This window comes from Plectropomus leopardus, chromosome 13, assembly GCF_008729295.1.
Source record: "Plectropomus leopardus isolate mb chromosome 13, YSFRI_Pleo_2.0, whole genome shotgun sequence".
Lineage (NCBI taxonomy): Eukaryota > Metazoa > Chordata > Actinopteri > Perciformes > Serranidae > Plectropomus > Plectropomus leopardus.
In genome coordinates, this window is record NC_056475.1 from 23,194,263 (window position 1) to 23,210,740 (window position 16,478).

General features: G+C 39.3%; 1 protein-coding gene across 8 annotated transcripts; it reads right to left on the minus strand.

The window, feature by feature from the left end:
- Nucleotides 1-289: 289 nt before the first annotated feature.
- Nucleotides 290-15,815, minus strand: il13ra2 (interleukin 13 receptor, alpha 2). 8 transcript variants are annotated; one of them, XM_042499894.1, is made up of 10 exons: nt 15,690-15,815; nt 15,332-15,457; nt 14,591-14,742; nt 11,850-12,006; nt 10,725-10,845; nt 9,158-9,342; nt 8,816-8,970; nt 7,662-7,809; nt 1,901-2,018; nt 290-1,808 (listed from the first exon to the last, which is right to left on the minus strand). In XM_042499894.1, the coding sequence occupies exons 2-10, from the start codon at nt 15,420-15,422 to the stop codon at nt 1,730-1,732; spliced, it is 1,206 nt and encodes a 401-aa protein (XP_042355828.1). In that variant the 5' UTR covers nt 15,423-15,457; nt 15,690-15,815; the 3' UTR covers nt 290-1,729. The 8 variants fall into 8 exon arrangements, with proteins under 8 accessions (XP_042355828.1, XP_042355827.1, XP_042355830.1 ...); XM_042499893.1 differs by having other exon boundaries at nt 8,798-8,970; XM_042499896.1 differs by lacking the exons at nt 290-1,808; nt 1,901-2,018 and adding an exon at nt 3,716-4,289 and having other exon boundaries at nt 8,798-8,970.
- Nucleotides 15,816-16,478: the final 663 nt, after the last annotated feature.

A 16,478-nucleotide genomic window follows, 5' to 3' on the forward strand; every position in this document is an offset into this window, starting at 1 on the left:
GACTTTTCCTATGTATTTTGGATTTACTTCTTCCTTGTTGCTTGTTTTGCCATAACCTGCATTCCTCTGGACTAAATTCTTGCACTTTTCTTCCTGCCTGCTCAACAGTCAATTCTGCACTTGGATCCAAACCTACAATGCTGAAAGAAGATTTCACTACCTTCACTTTATATTATCGATCCCTAAATATCACTTGTGTTAACTGAGGCAGACACCGTCATTAAGTCATTGTATCCACATTTGTTACTTAAACCGTCTTTACATAAGTGACAGTACTACAGCTCACAGTGCCTCCAACATTACGCTTTATTTAAAACAGGCCACAGAATGAAACAGAAAACAAACACTGCCAATATCCAGTGATTTATGAGACATTTTCTTAATCCCATATTTTGCTGTGACGACCCCTCGCTCCACTAGGTGTGCCATTTTCCTGACTGCTCCTTGTCTTTAAGGATCTGGGTCAAGGCAGAGAGGGTCATCATGAAGCTCATGAGCCGCACCTGTGCCCAGTGGGGTACCAGTACTAAGAAATAACTCAGTAACAGCAGTTTAAATTATCTTGACCCCATAAACACATATAGAAAAAGCCCAGAATAGTCCAACAGGATATGAGAACATGAAAACTGTATGTGAGACATTCATTTTTTGTATTTCAGCACCTGTTTACACTGACGTTTAAGTCTGTATTTCAGAGCAAACATTGGATTTTTATATAAAAACCTGTTTTTTTATATTACATAGCTCAAAAAAAATAATGCTATCATAAACTTTACAATTTAATACGTTAAAAGTAAAAAGGAAAGCGGAGTTTATTTGGTAATATTTGATGTAATGGAGCCATTTTGGCAACAGTTACATTAAGATAGTTTTGCAGGTTAAGTTACAATTGAAACTCTTCAGACACACCTGGCAAGGAGTTTTGGCATTAAGAACAACTGGCACATTCTTTTGTATTAACCCATTCAGAGAAAAAAAGAATCCCACTCAGTCGCATTATAAAATCTGTGAAAGTATGAAATGTGAAATGAAAGACTTCACTGGCTTGATGCATACTATAAAATACTTAACCTTTTCATACATGTTATCCTTATAAACTAGATTAAGAAATAATAATAAAACCTTTGTTGTCTGAACCAGGTGGCAAGAATTCAAAGTACAATTTAACAAGAAAACGTAAAACAGAATTCAATAAAAATTTCTCCACAACATGAAGTGGAGTTATACTGACTGAATCAGCTGGCAAGAGATCTGGCAAATAATAAAACATCAAAAACAAATTCCCAGAGAGTACGCAATTTCTCCTGAATATAACCTTAACAACGTCATCTCTGCTGACTGACTGAGCTGGTGATTATCACTGCAAAGACACAGAGCGATACCTACAACCGTAACATAACATTTCCTGTAAACATGATTGAAAATAATTCATGTAAATTCAAGCATTTGTACAAAACGTCAATAAAACTGGCACGCACAGGACAGTATGTTTGATTAATATAATACTGTTGTACTGTTTTTGGCAAATAACCCAGTGCAACCTTCAGACAAATTTGTAATATCTTCAGTAATCATGCAGTGGTTACAATTTCAGCTGATATCTTTTAGGCATCTTGGAGAGCTTCATTGTGTCATTTTCAAAAAAGGACCCTGAAAAATGTGAAAGGTCGAATTCTACAATAAAAACAACTGATAGATGTGTTGTTAAAGAGCGATGAATTCTTGTCTTTCACACCTCTGCCATTGAATTTCTGGCAAACAGGTTGGTGAACAGAGAGTCTGGCTTCTTCACTTGTCTTGATCTCCCTCTACAATAGAAACAGTTTGCAGTGAGCTTCTAATTGCAGTGTTTATATCAGTGGATGTGCATAATATACTCTATATGTGTGTGTTTACTCACACTTTGAGCACTGCGCCCACACACAGCGACATCACCAGTACGGCGATGATGGCAACAGCAATATATACGTAGACAGGTACTATGTCCCATTCTGGTTCAGGTGCCACGTCACACTTCTCTAAAACCAAAGCAAGAACAAACACACACACAAGTTAAGGTTTATTGACAATTTTTAACATATCTCCTCGTAAAAAGTGTCTATCAAACCTTACAAAGACAAGTCCATAAAAATCTACAAAAACAACAATAAAATTAACTCCATGTCCAAACAAAGCGGAAGTTCCATATTCAAACGTTTGTATATACGCAAGTATGGTGGACATATTTTCGTTGTTTTAGCCGTATTACAACAGAAATTTACATTTTAACTGAGATCACGTCAAACAAAGCTATAATCACATACACACAAATTAAAATAGTCATGCATATAGTGAATCAATTGCACTGTGTGTAAATGGCATTCAGTGGTTAAAGAATAATGGCAGCAGCATGACACACACAGGATATCGTAATCAAGTGTAAAGAGTGTAGCAGATTGTATAATAGTCTGTGTTGAAAGGAGAAGCAAGCCCTGTTAACACATAAGACTCCAATTAGAATTTTTAGTTTTTGACTTCATGAGTTTTGTCTCATTTGCTATCTAGCCAAATACCTAAGCTCTTATAACACTAAAGTTTATCATTAAAGCTCAGTGCTCTTTTAAAATGCATGTTTTCTTTTTTGAATTAATAAAGGCTGTCTGGAGGTCATCAAAAAGAGACTGTGACCTGAGAAAAGGCCTTAATTGCAGCAGAACCAGTTAAATAAAAGATGATATATCACTATAAAAATGGATATTGTAATGTTCAGTTGCAAAGTATTAATGTACAGAAAACAACTAGGGGCCTAATGCTGACCCTTGTGGAACACCATTTTAAACCATCTAGAGTGCAATTAAGGACACTCACACCAGCACAGAGTTCCATCAAATATTTTATTCTGTGAAAACATTTTGATGAGTTTCATTTATCAAGCAGAAGTCCTTTTCCTCAGCATTGGTAAAAATTGGGATTTCAACATGAATTAAGTCAGACAAGTCTACTGTCAATAAACTGGCAAGAGATTTGGCAAGTAGGAAACCATTAAACATCAAAACAGAAACCAGAGTAGTTACTTGAGCACTGACGTACATCCAAAAGCTACAACAAGAGTGGAGAAAGGAATGTCTGAAGTCTATTTCAATACTTGATAAATTACGTGGAACAGGCAGTCTCAGGCCTACAGCCATTTACCTTCTGGTGGCAAAAATAAAATACTGGACCCCTACTGAACCCCCCAGCCTTCCACTTTGTACAATGTGTACAGATACTGTCACCTTCAAGTACCCATTAAGTGCATTCAGTGGTATATAGTTAGCAGACATCATGTACTACTCAGAGCCCCATAAATCAACCAGCATTCTCAGAAAAAGCCTGATCATACTTGTAAAGTCAGTACCCTCAAAAGTACAGTTATGTAATATTCCTTTGACAAAAAAAACATGACATACGCCAATGAAGAGAAAAAAGTGCACTGCAGTGCTTGTTGTGGCCAACTCCCTCTCTTTTCCTGCAGGGTGTAGACGTATGAGTCACTAGCGGTGCAACAAATATTTTTTTGGTGCTTTGAATAGTTATATCCTTTTCCACACTCTGTGTATCATATTTAGGCTATTATTACAATATGGGGTTTTCATATTAAATGTGGGCACATTTATTTAAAAAAATAAAATAAAATAAAAAAGACAGTCCCTGTGGGCTTAAAACCTCAAGATGCTACCAATCTGAAAACTTTTTTTTTTTTTTAATGATTTTTTTTTTTTAAACAAATGGTCAACATGCTAACATTGGAGGATGATTTACGCTTGGTTGCTGGTGTTGCAAATTTCTCCTTGATTGAATCAGACTAGGATCTTTTGGTATGGGGGCTTAAAGAGACAGGAATTTATATGGAGCATCTTAGACAGAGTGTAAATACAAGTGTTGTTTTTTACCTTCAAAGCATGTAAACATGTTCTAGTATGAACCTTAAATTAAGAAAAATCAGCAAAATAGGTCCTCTTTTTTAAAAAATGATTAAATAAAATAAAAAATAAATTTACATTGAGAGCCCGGCTACAACAGGGCCTTCGACAGTGCAAAACCGCCTTCTAGTAACCCCAGATAAATGGACAAAAAGTGCAATTTAGGCCTTTCAGGCAGCTGAATGTCTCTTTTTTGAGCTTTAACACTACATTTGTGGTGCACTTATTACTTTAAGCGTCTCACAATAATCATAACATACATTTTGATGCCAATACTTTCTGGGGCCTAAACAGAAGATAATCCTTCTTGCTACCATTCAAGGGACCAGATCTTGGCAGCATCAGTGACTGTAAAAAAAAACAAGACACATTAAACTTTGCACAAATATTGATGTTTGTTTGTTTGTTTGTTTGTTTATTTGTGAATTACTTTATAGAAAAAAAAAAGAAAGCAATAAGTTTTTTTAATATTCACTCATTTTGAATTTGATGCCTACAGCACCTATCCAAAAAAGCTGGGACGGGGGCAACAAAAGACTGGGAAAGTTGAGGAATGCTCAAAAAAGTGTGTTATGATTTAGTATAAAAGGAGCATCCCTGAAAGGCTCAGTCGTTCACAAGCAAGGATGGGTGCGAGGTTTACCACTTTGTCCACAACGTACAACTGCAGGGAATTTAGGGATTTTATCGTCTACAGTCCTTAGTATCAAAAGATTCAGAGAATCTGTAGAAATCTGAACTAAAGCAGCAAGGCTGAAAACCAACATTGAATGCCCATGACATGATCCCACAGGCGGCACTGCTTAAATTTGAAATTCCTTCACCGACGGGATACATTGAATAGGCTAGATCTTTTAGGAATGCCTGAGTAGAATTAAAACTGTCAGGAATTAAAACCCATTATTTCATTTATATTATTTGTTTATATCAGTTTGAACATTAAATATCTTGCCTTTGTAGCGTATTTAATTGAGGGCATGGGGGGAACGGCCAGGGGATAGGCGCCCCACCGCTGGCAGACGGCGGAGTCTCCCAGAATGCCCCGTTTCCCCCCAATTTTAAATTGCACCGTAGTCTCTCACACATCTCATAACAACGCCTACATCTACATACACACACCTTCACATGCATACACCCTGCATCCATGTTGGACGGGGGGTCGGCAGGGGTGGGGTGGGGGTCTCCCACAGCCTCTGACCCTGGCCTGCAGGGCTGGACGGGGGGTCTGTGGTCTGGGGGAGTGGCGTCAGTTCTGCTGCGGGGGTGTCGCTGGTGGCTCTGGGTTGGTGGTCGGCCTCTCTGTGCGGGACTGGGCTGAGTGGTTGCTTGGACCCTGCTGCTGTGTGGCGGTTGCCCTGCCGGGGGTTTGGGTAGCTCTGGGATGGTCTGGACCCTGTCGGCGCCTGTGGAGGGTTTGGCTTCTGGCTGGGCTGGGGGCCTGCTCTCCCCGGTCTCCCTGGGGTTTCGCCCCTGGCTGGGGTGGGGGTGGGGGGGCCGCTGTGGCCCCCCGCCGTCTTCCCCACGGGGTATATGGGTTGGCCCGGGGGCGGTGGGCTGGGTCGTCATGGTGGGGGCCGTAGCCCGCCCCGTTGGGGCCGAGGGTTGGGGGGGCTCTGGCCTCTCTGGTGCATGGCGGGCTCCCTGCCGGGGGTCGGGGCGGGTCTCGGGTTGGTGGGGCCCTGTGGCTGTGGGCTCAGATCGTGCCGGGATTGGTGGCCTTGGGCTGGGCCGCGGGGCCTCCTGTCCCTTGTCCGTCTGTGGGCTTCCCCCGGCCGGGGGGGTGTTGCCTCTGTGTTCCCTTGCTTGTTCCCCCTTGGGTGGGGCGCGTGGCTGTCTCTGGGGAACGTGGTGTTGGGTCTGTCGTGTTTTGGGGGCTGTTGGGTGCTCTGATGGCTTGGGTCTTGGCCTGCTTGCCCCTGGGAGTTTGAGGGGTGTTGTTACGCCCCCCCCCCCTGTCAACTATAAACCACATCCAATGACAAACCCTCACACACACACACACAAACACACACACACACACACACACATGCACACACACACACGCACACACACACACACACACACCACAGCACACAACTGTTATACAATCACACACGTACAACAGTTACAGTTATGGATGTTATCCATGTCAAGGTTATGTTGGGTAAGTATTTATGCAGTCTGTTTCTTTTTTTTTTTTTTGGGGGGGGGGGGGATTCTTCTGTTTGTTTGTTTATTTTTTATTTATTATTTACTTTATTCTATTCTATTTTAATTTAAAAAAAATTTTTATTCTATTTATTTTATTTTATTTTATTTATTTTTATTTTTTTCCTCTTTTTTACTTACTCATTTCCTGCCTGCTTCCACCGTTAATACTGTTGTAAATACTTGCAGCTGTCATTATTGTAGTTAGCATTGTTGTTATCGTTTTCATTGTCGTTGTTGTTATTGTTGCTGTTGTTTTTGTTGTCTCTTGTGTCTACCCCTCCCCTCTGTGTCCCCCAACCTCTCTCTTTTCTCTCTCCCTATCCTCTCTAACGTTGTGCTGTCCGGTAGCCTTGCCAATAAATCTCAGTACGGACTGCAACAGGAAGAAGTATGTCAGACTCCTCCTTTGCAGAGTAAATCTGTTATGGCACCTCAAGGCATCCAGACCTCTCATACTGCATGCCTAAGCTGCCGAACAGAACAGGTTTAAAAAAAAAAAAAAGAAAAACCGACATCACTCTGTAAAGGATATTACCACGTGGGCTCAGGAACACTTTGAAAAACCATTGTCAGTTAACACACTTCGTCGCAACATCTACAAGTGCAAGTTAAAACTCTACCATGCAAACTGAAAGCCATATATACAACACCCAGAAACGCCGCTGGCATGGGTAAAATACGACAACGGAGACGCCGGACTGCTGAGCAACTGAAGTCGAACATCAAGCAAGAATGGGAAAGAGTTCCACCTACAAAGTTTCAGCAATTAGTGTCCTTGGCTCACACACGCTTATTGAGTGTTGCTAAAAGGAAAGGTGATGTAACACAGTGGTAAACATGTCCCTGTCCCAGCTTTTTTGGAACGTGTTGCAGGCATCAAATTCAAAATGAGTGAATATTTACAAAAAACAATAAAGTTTATCAGTTTGGACATTAAATATCTTGCCTTTGTAGCGTATTTAATTGAATATAGGTTGAAAAGAATTTACAAATCACTGTATTCTGTTTTTATTAATGTTTTACACGTCCCAATTTCAGTGGAACTGGGGTTTGTATAACAGTGCAACATATGTGCAATTTATGTTTTGCAATTTAATAACAAACAATTTTGAATAAGATACAATTAAACTTACTTATTGATGACAATCAGGGTCCTCTAGCTGGGAATCCAGAAAGTATGTGTGCCTCATGAGGACTCGCTGATGTGGCTTTAAACGCAAAAAAACACCTCACCGCTTAAATTTGAAATTCCTTCACCGACGGGATACATTGAATTGGCTAGATCTTTTAGGAATGCCTGAGTAGAATTAAATCTGTCAGGAATTAAAACCCATTATTTCATAAAAGTTATGGGAAGTTTTCCTCTGTGATACATCACTGTATATAGTAAACAGGTTGGACGGGAACATTTTTAATGAAAAACGTTTGTCACACTCGAGTGAACTGATTTCATGCTTGTATTTTTACATTTTTCTTTGTAATAACGACAAGAAAGTACTGGTTTGTTGTAATCGACTGAAACATCATTACCTGGGTGGCATGTCAGACGACTCCACTCACTCCAAAAGCTCTTGTCTGCACAGTACTTGTGCAATCTGGACCGAACTCTGAAGCATTGTCTCTGATTCTCGTGAATGGAGGGCAGAGTGAGGCTCGTCTGTTTGATTGAAATCTTCTGCTGTTAAAATAAGGGAAGAAAATATTTAAATATAAGTTACAGTTAGAAAGTTTTTGCTTTTAGCCCAAAGCCTGAACTGGCTTGAAGCTGCATTCAGGTCTGTCTGTTCAACTGGAAGCTCAAATTCTTATTTATGTGATGAGTAATCAAATATTCTGACTTGCCAAATATTTGAATGTCAGTGAGTTTCGACTCCTCAACAAACTGTTGTTAACAACACACTTTGGTTGTTGACATATAACTTGTCTAATAATTGCGTACTCAGCACTTTGAAAAGTGAATAAATCATTTTAAAACTAATAGAGCAAATGGCAACAAAGTAGGTTGGCCAAGAAAACTAGTCTCTTAAAGCAAACGGTAGATTTAATGTAGGCTTTGTACGTTTCTGCAACCAAGGACATGTTAAATTTGTACATTACATACATAGCCGATATGAGGATGAGGAGACATGTTCTTACAGTAATGCAGTAAACATGTGGTTAGTATGAGGTATAAACACCACAATGTTAGAACTAGGAAAACATTATGTTTTGGTTTCTAATAGGTGGTTTGGTCACCACAAACATGAAATGTCCTGATTGTCTTGTTTCAGTGATCTGCTGTCTAAGTGTCACACCCTCCACCATCCCCTTCTCCATGTGATGCGACAATCATGTAATCTGAACTGCATCACTTTAGAAATGTTGATATGGCAAAAGCAAAGTATTGTAGTTTGCATAAACATATATTGTCAACATTTTATAGTTGTGATTGGGCTAAATTTCTACACAGAAGTACTGGGTTATAACACAAAAATTGAATGAAAATGCAACATGTGTAAAGAAGATGTTTATATGGCTCTCTCCGCAGCCTAATCCTGTTTTTTCCAGATAGCTCTGCAGTGCTTTCATCACGCTTGAATCTGTTAAAGCCCATTCAAAACAAACAAAAGATGGGGAAAGCTATACAACTTCTTCACTACAGGATTTCAGTGATTTTTTTTTCTTACATATTGAGTTATCCATACCGAAGAAATTTTCCCATCAGATCCCTCTTGATTTTGTTCCACCTCCCATTCTAGGCAGTGTCCAGGGATCCTCCCACTAGGACCGTCCCAGTGTAGCTCCAGCTGCATGTCTGGTCCTGTTTGTAGATGCAGCTTCTCAGTGGTTTCAGGCTTTACTGCATAAACAATAAATCAATGAGATTAGTGATTGTGTAAAGAAGCTGAGAGGTAAACAAAGAGCAGATTTTGGTGAGATCACTGTGGAGAGAGTACTGACCTGAAACATGAGGTCAAAATTATTATTATCCTCACTGGGTTTGCATGGTAAGGCTGTATTACTCCAGAGGGTAAACATGCACGTACCTTGGTTTTGGATTTGCAGAGAGATGAATGTTGGCTTCAGGGGTCCTTCAGAAGAGGAGCCATTTACACAGAAGTTGATGTTTGTAAATTCAGGGAGAGATTTCCCTGAGAAGTTGCAGCCACTTCTGGCTCCGCTTGAGTATAGATATTTCGGGCATTCCTCTGCCTGTTCCAGCTCTTTGTGCCTGGGGAAGAGACAGACCGGATAACACACTGCTTACATGCGTGCTGCTATCTATTCATCAAGAGAGCTTTGTGAAGTTGATGAAATTTAAAGATGTTTGCCATATTTTTTCCCATCATTTTAATTCTTCAAGGTTCAGTGGCCTTTGTTTTTGTGAAACTAATTTAACCTTAACACTATTCAAGGTCCAGTGTATAGGGTCTAAGGGGATATGCATTATATTATATTATAATCCAAGTCTTTTTTCTATAGTGTATCCCGATAATAAGAATCATGTTTTCATTACCTTAGAATGAGCCATTTATATGTACATAGCAAGTAATGTGTATGTGTTATGTGAAATTTCTTTATTCAATGTTTCTTCCAGTTTAAATCACTGTGTCCGTTTGAATTGGAGAGGAAGAGACCTCTGTAGATAATTTGGTTCATGGTGAAAATCTCCTGACCATCTAGAGGATAAGTTATCAGAGAAAAATACCCAGGCAGGCAATACCCAGCCACATTACATGCCCTCCGCTGTTTTCTTTCCACAATAAAAGACCAACTTAAATTACTCAAGAGTATTGTGCTAAAAGGTAACTCAACAAAAATAGCTACACAGGGTATATTTTCAGAGCTTATGTAATTTTATAGTTTTGCCCCTTGGTCCTTGTTTTGTCTCTGTACAGTACTGACGCTGAGTGTAGCTCTGTGATTCCACATAGTTTCAACTAGACAACTAGATCTTAATGCTGACAGGCTATCACAGCACTACGCAAAATTCTTGCTGAAATTGGAAAATTTAAACTTGCACGATGGATGCAAAGACGCAAAATACACATTTTCACATCCATGCGTTCATTATGCCGTCTGGCATGAATTTGTGTCTATTCATGTCTCTGCATTGACTTTGTATATCAACGCGCTGTGCAAAAAGCTTGTTTTGCTTTTAGTGTGAACACACCATAAGAGGTAGAAGTTTCAGCTGGTTGCAATCTGCAATTCTCAACACTAGATGCCACTAATCCCCCTAAATCTTAAACACTGAAAACCTTTGAAGAAACTATAACTATCATTTACCATCAGCATCAATTCTCAATATAATCATGAAATCTTGACACTTAAGTAGATGGAAACAAGTCAAGTTTTTCAGATTTATCCTCTTGTGACCTTGAATATCTCTTCTTTTAATGGTTATCCATCCAAAGTTATTGAGATATTTCAATCAAAAACCTCATGGTTGCACGACATGAAAAGCCAGGGGATTGCTAAAATCAGTGTGATTTGTTTTCCAAGGACCATGAATGTCTTAATAAAATTTTAAGGGAATCCATCAAATAGTTATATAGTTCGGGACCAATTGTATCTGACCGACTGAGTGTTGTTGATGGTTACATGCCATACCAGAAATATAGAGTTTGCTGTGAGTTGTCTGGCATCTTTGGGCTTTTTCCCCAACTGCACTCCACGTACTTCATGTTATGGTAAACACAGACAATATCCTGGACGGCAGAACCTACAACACCTAGAGGGAGAAAGTGAAAACCAATCAATGCCAATTCATACATTTTCCAGATATCTTGATGTGACTACAGCAGCGCATGCACATGCAGCAGCCAGTAGCTCCTCAAACCCTTGCTACTTTTATGCTATATTTTTCTTCCTTTTTTTCGACTCAATGGCCCCTTCTGCTAAGGTATGACTTTTCTACAATAAAGAAACACTTATCAAAATCAAGAAAAGTTGTGTCGGGTTTGGACTGAATGCAGCAGACTACAAGAGAATCTGCATCAACGGCAGTCAGTCAGACAAGGGATGGGGCGGCAAAACTGAAAGCACCGGACGAGGAGAGCAAGGAGAGCATTAGGGCGAGGCTGACCCAATTTGGACGGAGACCTGTTCTTCTACCTCGCCTTCATCTGGCTAATGTCTGGTTGCAGGAGAATAAAGTGGATAAGATGTGATTGAGGCTTACTCAGGAACGGGAAATCAGAGACTGCTCTGCACACATCTTCACAGAGAAATGGTTAACCCCACAAGATTAAATTTTTTAGACCACCATTCAAGTTAGCGAGGCACTAATTCGGAAGTCGGTTGCTCACACTTGGCCACACTCAGCCACATTCGGCTGCAGTTAATCTCTATTACGCATGCTCTATGGGCCAATTGATCCAGGTATTTTACACATTTCTGAACCTGGAAAAGGAGCTTTTTCTGCCTTCTGCGCCGGTGAGGAGCTCTCATAGGAATGAACGAGGCCCCACCCCCATGGCTGCATCCCTATAATTTATCCATGCTGGACAGGCAGACCTTGTTGGGAGCCGTAAGGACACGAGACTGCTGCAAATTCAAAAAAATGTACTGCAGAATTGAATGATGCCATCAGCAGCAACATGCCCGAGCGACTGGATGGAATCTTCATAGTAGCTGCTGATTTTAATCGACTCGTCTTTCAACTCCAGCGGTATCAAGGACAAATGTAATTTCATTTTTTAAACTTTGTTTAAACCTTAAACCTTGAGGACTGACCTGTGCTGAGAGGTTTCTGAATCACTTCAGTGTAGCTCTTGCTCTTGATCATAGTGCCGTTGGTGCAGGGTCCACTCAGGAAAGTGTACACTCTCACTGTTACATCTTTCATCAGATCAAACTGGGCACTGTACATCCTCCTAGGTGTCCTGACAGCCTGCCAACCAAGAAACACAACACCATTATTCGGTTTAAATGTTTGTTTACTGTCATCAGACTTTCAACAGAGATGCCTTTACACCATAGACTGTATAGATTATGGAAGAAGCTACCCTGACATCATTGGTTTGTGGACAACTGTTTTGAAGTCATGAGTTTGGGATTTTTTTTTTTTTTTTGCCAGAAGTGACCATATTTGGACAAGATGGTGGAGCTTCAGAGGGGCGAGGCATGGATCTGACAAAGAACTCAAGGACACAGCCGTGAAAGTCACTTGTCAGTAACAAAGTAGCAATGCCCTAAAGCATATCCTGCTTTATGATCTATTTTTAAACTAAGTGGGACCATATCTTACACAATAAACAATGTGCTGTTTTGAAGAAGACTTGAAACTAGTGATTGAGACCATAAACTCATTAAGAAAAATATTTACTTAGGTAACAAATCAAGTGAGAAGCCGAACCATTTTCTCAAAGACTTGTATAATATCATGCTGTGTTTACACCGGACATGATGTGAATGTTTGGTGCAGTGAGTTAACATACAAAGTCAATGCAAAGATGTGAAAAACTGACACGTTTCAGTCCTAAGCTTTCTTCTCGCATGTTCTTCAGTGTAACGCTGAAGAAAGCTTAGGTCTGAAACACGTCTGTTTTTGTCTGTGTGTATCAATACACAGTATTAAATGCTTATCGGTGAGTGCTGATGACATCTCTTTACAATTGAGTTTTGAGTCTGCACCCAGAATACTCTAAAGGATTTTTGAGTGAGACCACTTCTTTTGTTTTAATATGCTGACAACAATGAACACATTTTGTTTAATGTGACAATGAGACTGGGTGGTGCAAAAATCATGTCGATTTTCATCGTGGTCATAAGTCAAAGTCATCATCACTATAGGCACATATATTTTCATTGTCTTAGTCGAAACATAGTCATCTGTCACACTCATGTGACCTAACTCAGAGCCCAGCATATGTGACACAAACATTACCATGTCTGTTTCTGTTTAATAAACATTCAGCCACGGGTAGAAATTAAACTCATCTATGGATTTTATGATTAGTCCAGTCTTGATCAAGCATATCACTGTGGAATGACAGATGAAATGTTGAAAACTGTGGCTCGGGCATTTGTGGCTTTTTCACAAATAAAAATCCTCAAACAAACAAAAATGCAAGAAGAGGAGAAGAGAGCCATAGCAGCTGGAAAACAAATGCTTAAAGGGTTGGCCCTTGTTCAAAAATATATTTCACAGTGATGAAAGGTTTTTTTAGGGGTAAACTTTACTGAAATATTCTCAGAGGATTACAGAGCCTAGAGGCTGCATGAAATTGAAACCATGTGAACATGTTCTGACACTGAAACACATTAAAACATGATAACAGTTCTCACACTACCCGAGGACATGGCTACAGAACCAAACTAATTTGGAGCAGATTTCCAGTGTTATGGGCTATATACTGCACCCTTTGCTAGAAATTTGAATTATTCAAAACAGACAAAACAATAACCTTTTACAGCTTCCACAGAGCTGGTCTCCTCATGTCAATAAACTAATCAACGAGTTAATACTGCAAAGTTTCACAATAAAAGGGGAACAGAAGATCAGCGTAGGGGACGCAGCATTTCTGAAGCTTAAGAACACCTTTTTTTAAGGTAGAAAATGAACTCTTTTTTTAAGTCAAAAGTTCTTGTCTAACAGATTTACATATTTAATCAGAGTTGTAATAAACGGAGATAGTTTCACGGAGACATTAAAAACATAATTCATTTCCTAACCAGCCTGCTGCATTGCATGGTCCTTTCAATAGCCAGTTTGTCTACTTGATCTTTAATTTCGGCAGGTTCTTATACAATCCTCCCGAATATCCAACAGAATCTCACGATTATTTTTGTTCTCCATCAACATGATCGTTTTAGGAGGTATTCTCAATACAAAAATGTACAGCTGTTAAATTTGTATTTTTGTGTATGAATCTAATTCCATGTAGGAATGAAATTAATTGCTTCATTAGTAGAGCTGATCATGATTTAGCCCATGCTGGCATGAATTATAACCACGTCCGTCAAGATTTCTTTTACTGCAACATTATGATGTCTTGTGAAACCGTGAGGGTTGGGCACATGTTTGTGTGCATGACACACAAAAAAGAAATCAATCAATCATATGTATTTTTGGGAGTTTTTCATATGTCCACTCAAGTGGATTCATCTGTGTTTTCTACAGAAGATAAAAAAAGAAAACTATAAAACTGTATTAAACTATTGTGTTCACATAACTTAAACATATACTCACAGGCTACAATTCTAATCCCTTCTGTATCTCTATTTTTTCATATGAACATTTTCAACATTTGCGTTGCACTTACAGTGACTGGCTAGCAGGTGGCAGTGCATGGCGTTATACACTGTGGTCAGTGGCTGTTGTGCACCTTTAGCATAAAAAAAACATGCATATGCAAAAAATAATAAAATAAAATGGCTATAACCATTGTGTGTGAAAGGGATGAAAATCATTTCTGTCACGAGGTAAGGCAAATTCATCTATGTTAGACTCAAATAAAATGATGAATACTTACACTCCAGCTGTTACTGTATGTGTCGAAGTACTCCAGCTGATACAGTATTGCACACTCTTCCCTATTAATCAGACTGGCTGGGGGGCTCCATGTAATCAGGAGATGTCCAAGATGCCCAGGGTCTGATATTACAAGGTCCTGAGGAGGATCCACTGCAGGGGGGGGGGGGGGGGTATAGAGTGATTATGTTGTGTGGATCTAATATATATTATATAGCAATTTTAGTAAATCAAGTTAACTATGGTATTCTTCTGGTTGCAAACTAGTCAACCATATTTGTATTTTCAAATTAACAAGTCTGTATTAACAAAACAGAACATCAAGGGCAAAATCCTTGTTATGAAAAAAACAAAACAAAATTGTAATAAATAAAAAGTTAACATAAATCAAGATTAATAGTTATATTCACTTTTTTGAGGCAGTCAGTGTTTTGTTTTTTTTTTTTTTTTGAAGTTAGATTAACTTGGCAGATTTTACAGTGTAGGTGTGTTTAGACATCCACACTGACAAATTAGACTTAATTTCTTGGAAGGTTTTGCACAAAGTCGCAACCATACTGGCAAAAACTCTCTGTTTCTGCACACCAATTAATAATCTAAGCTATTTCATTTACTTAGTCTAATCCCCACGTTACATCTCGATGCTGTAGTTATAGGCTATGATTCAAAGATAAACACGTGAAAAACGGCAGGCGGCTGACTTGAATAAGTCCATAATTAAAGACAACAAATCTGGGCTAACCTGTAAGTCCATTGCAGTGCATGCTCTCCCTCCAGGTTATAAAGAGCAGCATCAGTGTCACTTGATGATTCAGCCAGGATTTACTCGCCATGACTGTGTAGCTTACACTTGATTAAAAATAGAACACTGAAAAGAAAATACAGATTTAAAAAACGTTTAAAACAGATAAAAGAGAATACAAATGTGGAAAAAAAATCGAATTTTTAAATTATTTATCAAAATATAAATGATTGCAAAAGCGTGGAAACAAAATAAAAACTTCTCATAATGACCTTTAGGAATTTTCCCAGTGGTACACAATAAAAAAAATGTGTTAAAGCAAAAAACGCTGTCAGACTTAGGAGACTAATGTACTTACATGATTGTGACGGCGCGGTTTTCCTCAGAGGCAGGTTCACACAGAGTTTATGAGACTGCAGCGTGGGAGGACTGACCATGTGTGCTGCTCAAATCACTCTGACACGGAGTTGTTTGTCTCGCCCTGTTGAATGCAATAGGTGAGCAATAGATAATTGTTTTAGTGGAAGAGAAAAGGGTGGTGAGAGGGGTGGAGCGAGGCGAATGTCAAGAGCGTGGTGGGGGTGGGGGGATAATTTGCTTCAATATATTTACACTCATTTCATATTGGCTGCTGTTCTGTAGCTACAATTTTTATATAAATATAATTTTTTTTTTTTTTTTAAAGAGCCACTTGATGGCTCTCTGCATGTATGTGCCATGTCCAGATGATTTTTAAAATCACGAAAAAGATCATGTGTAACCTCAAATTCAGCTATTAGAACCTTTAAAGTCTTTCTAAACGATGTAGCTAAGTAACACTTTCACGTGTGCAGCAGTCTGTGATTCACCAGGTCCATTTCTAACCACAAGAGGTCAGTGAAACAAAGCTTTACCAGTTGGCATTAGATCATTCTTTTAAAAAATCATTTTTTTCTGTGTTTTACTCATTTTCCTTAAATTTGGCAAGTTGTCTTGTGTTGTACTGTGGTGTACTTTGCCATTATTGATTGTTGTCATGGGAACAGTGCAAACAAATACCTGGTTTATCTGATACATTCAACACTTGCTAGGTCCCAGCCAATATCTGTATGTGGGGCTCATGTAGGCAGTAAATAGCCTAGAAAGCGGACCCTATATGTGATTGTCC

Excerpts from the sequence above, each read along its gene's own strand:
- il13ra2 (XM_042499890.1), bottom strand. The coding sequence starts at position 15,422 with ATGGCGAGTAAATCCTGGCTGAATCATCAAGTGACACTGATGCTGCTC. Across the intron at positions 14,743-15,331 it reads GCACTGCAATGGACTTACAG|TGGATCCTCCTCAGGACCTT; the intron begins GTTAGCCCAGAT and ends CCCCCCCTGCAG. Across the intron at positions 7,810-8,797 it reads CGGTATGGATAACTCAATAT|CAGAAGATTTCAATCAAACA; the intron begins GTAAGAAAAAAA and ends TTATTTTAACAG.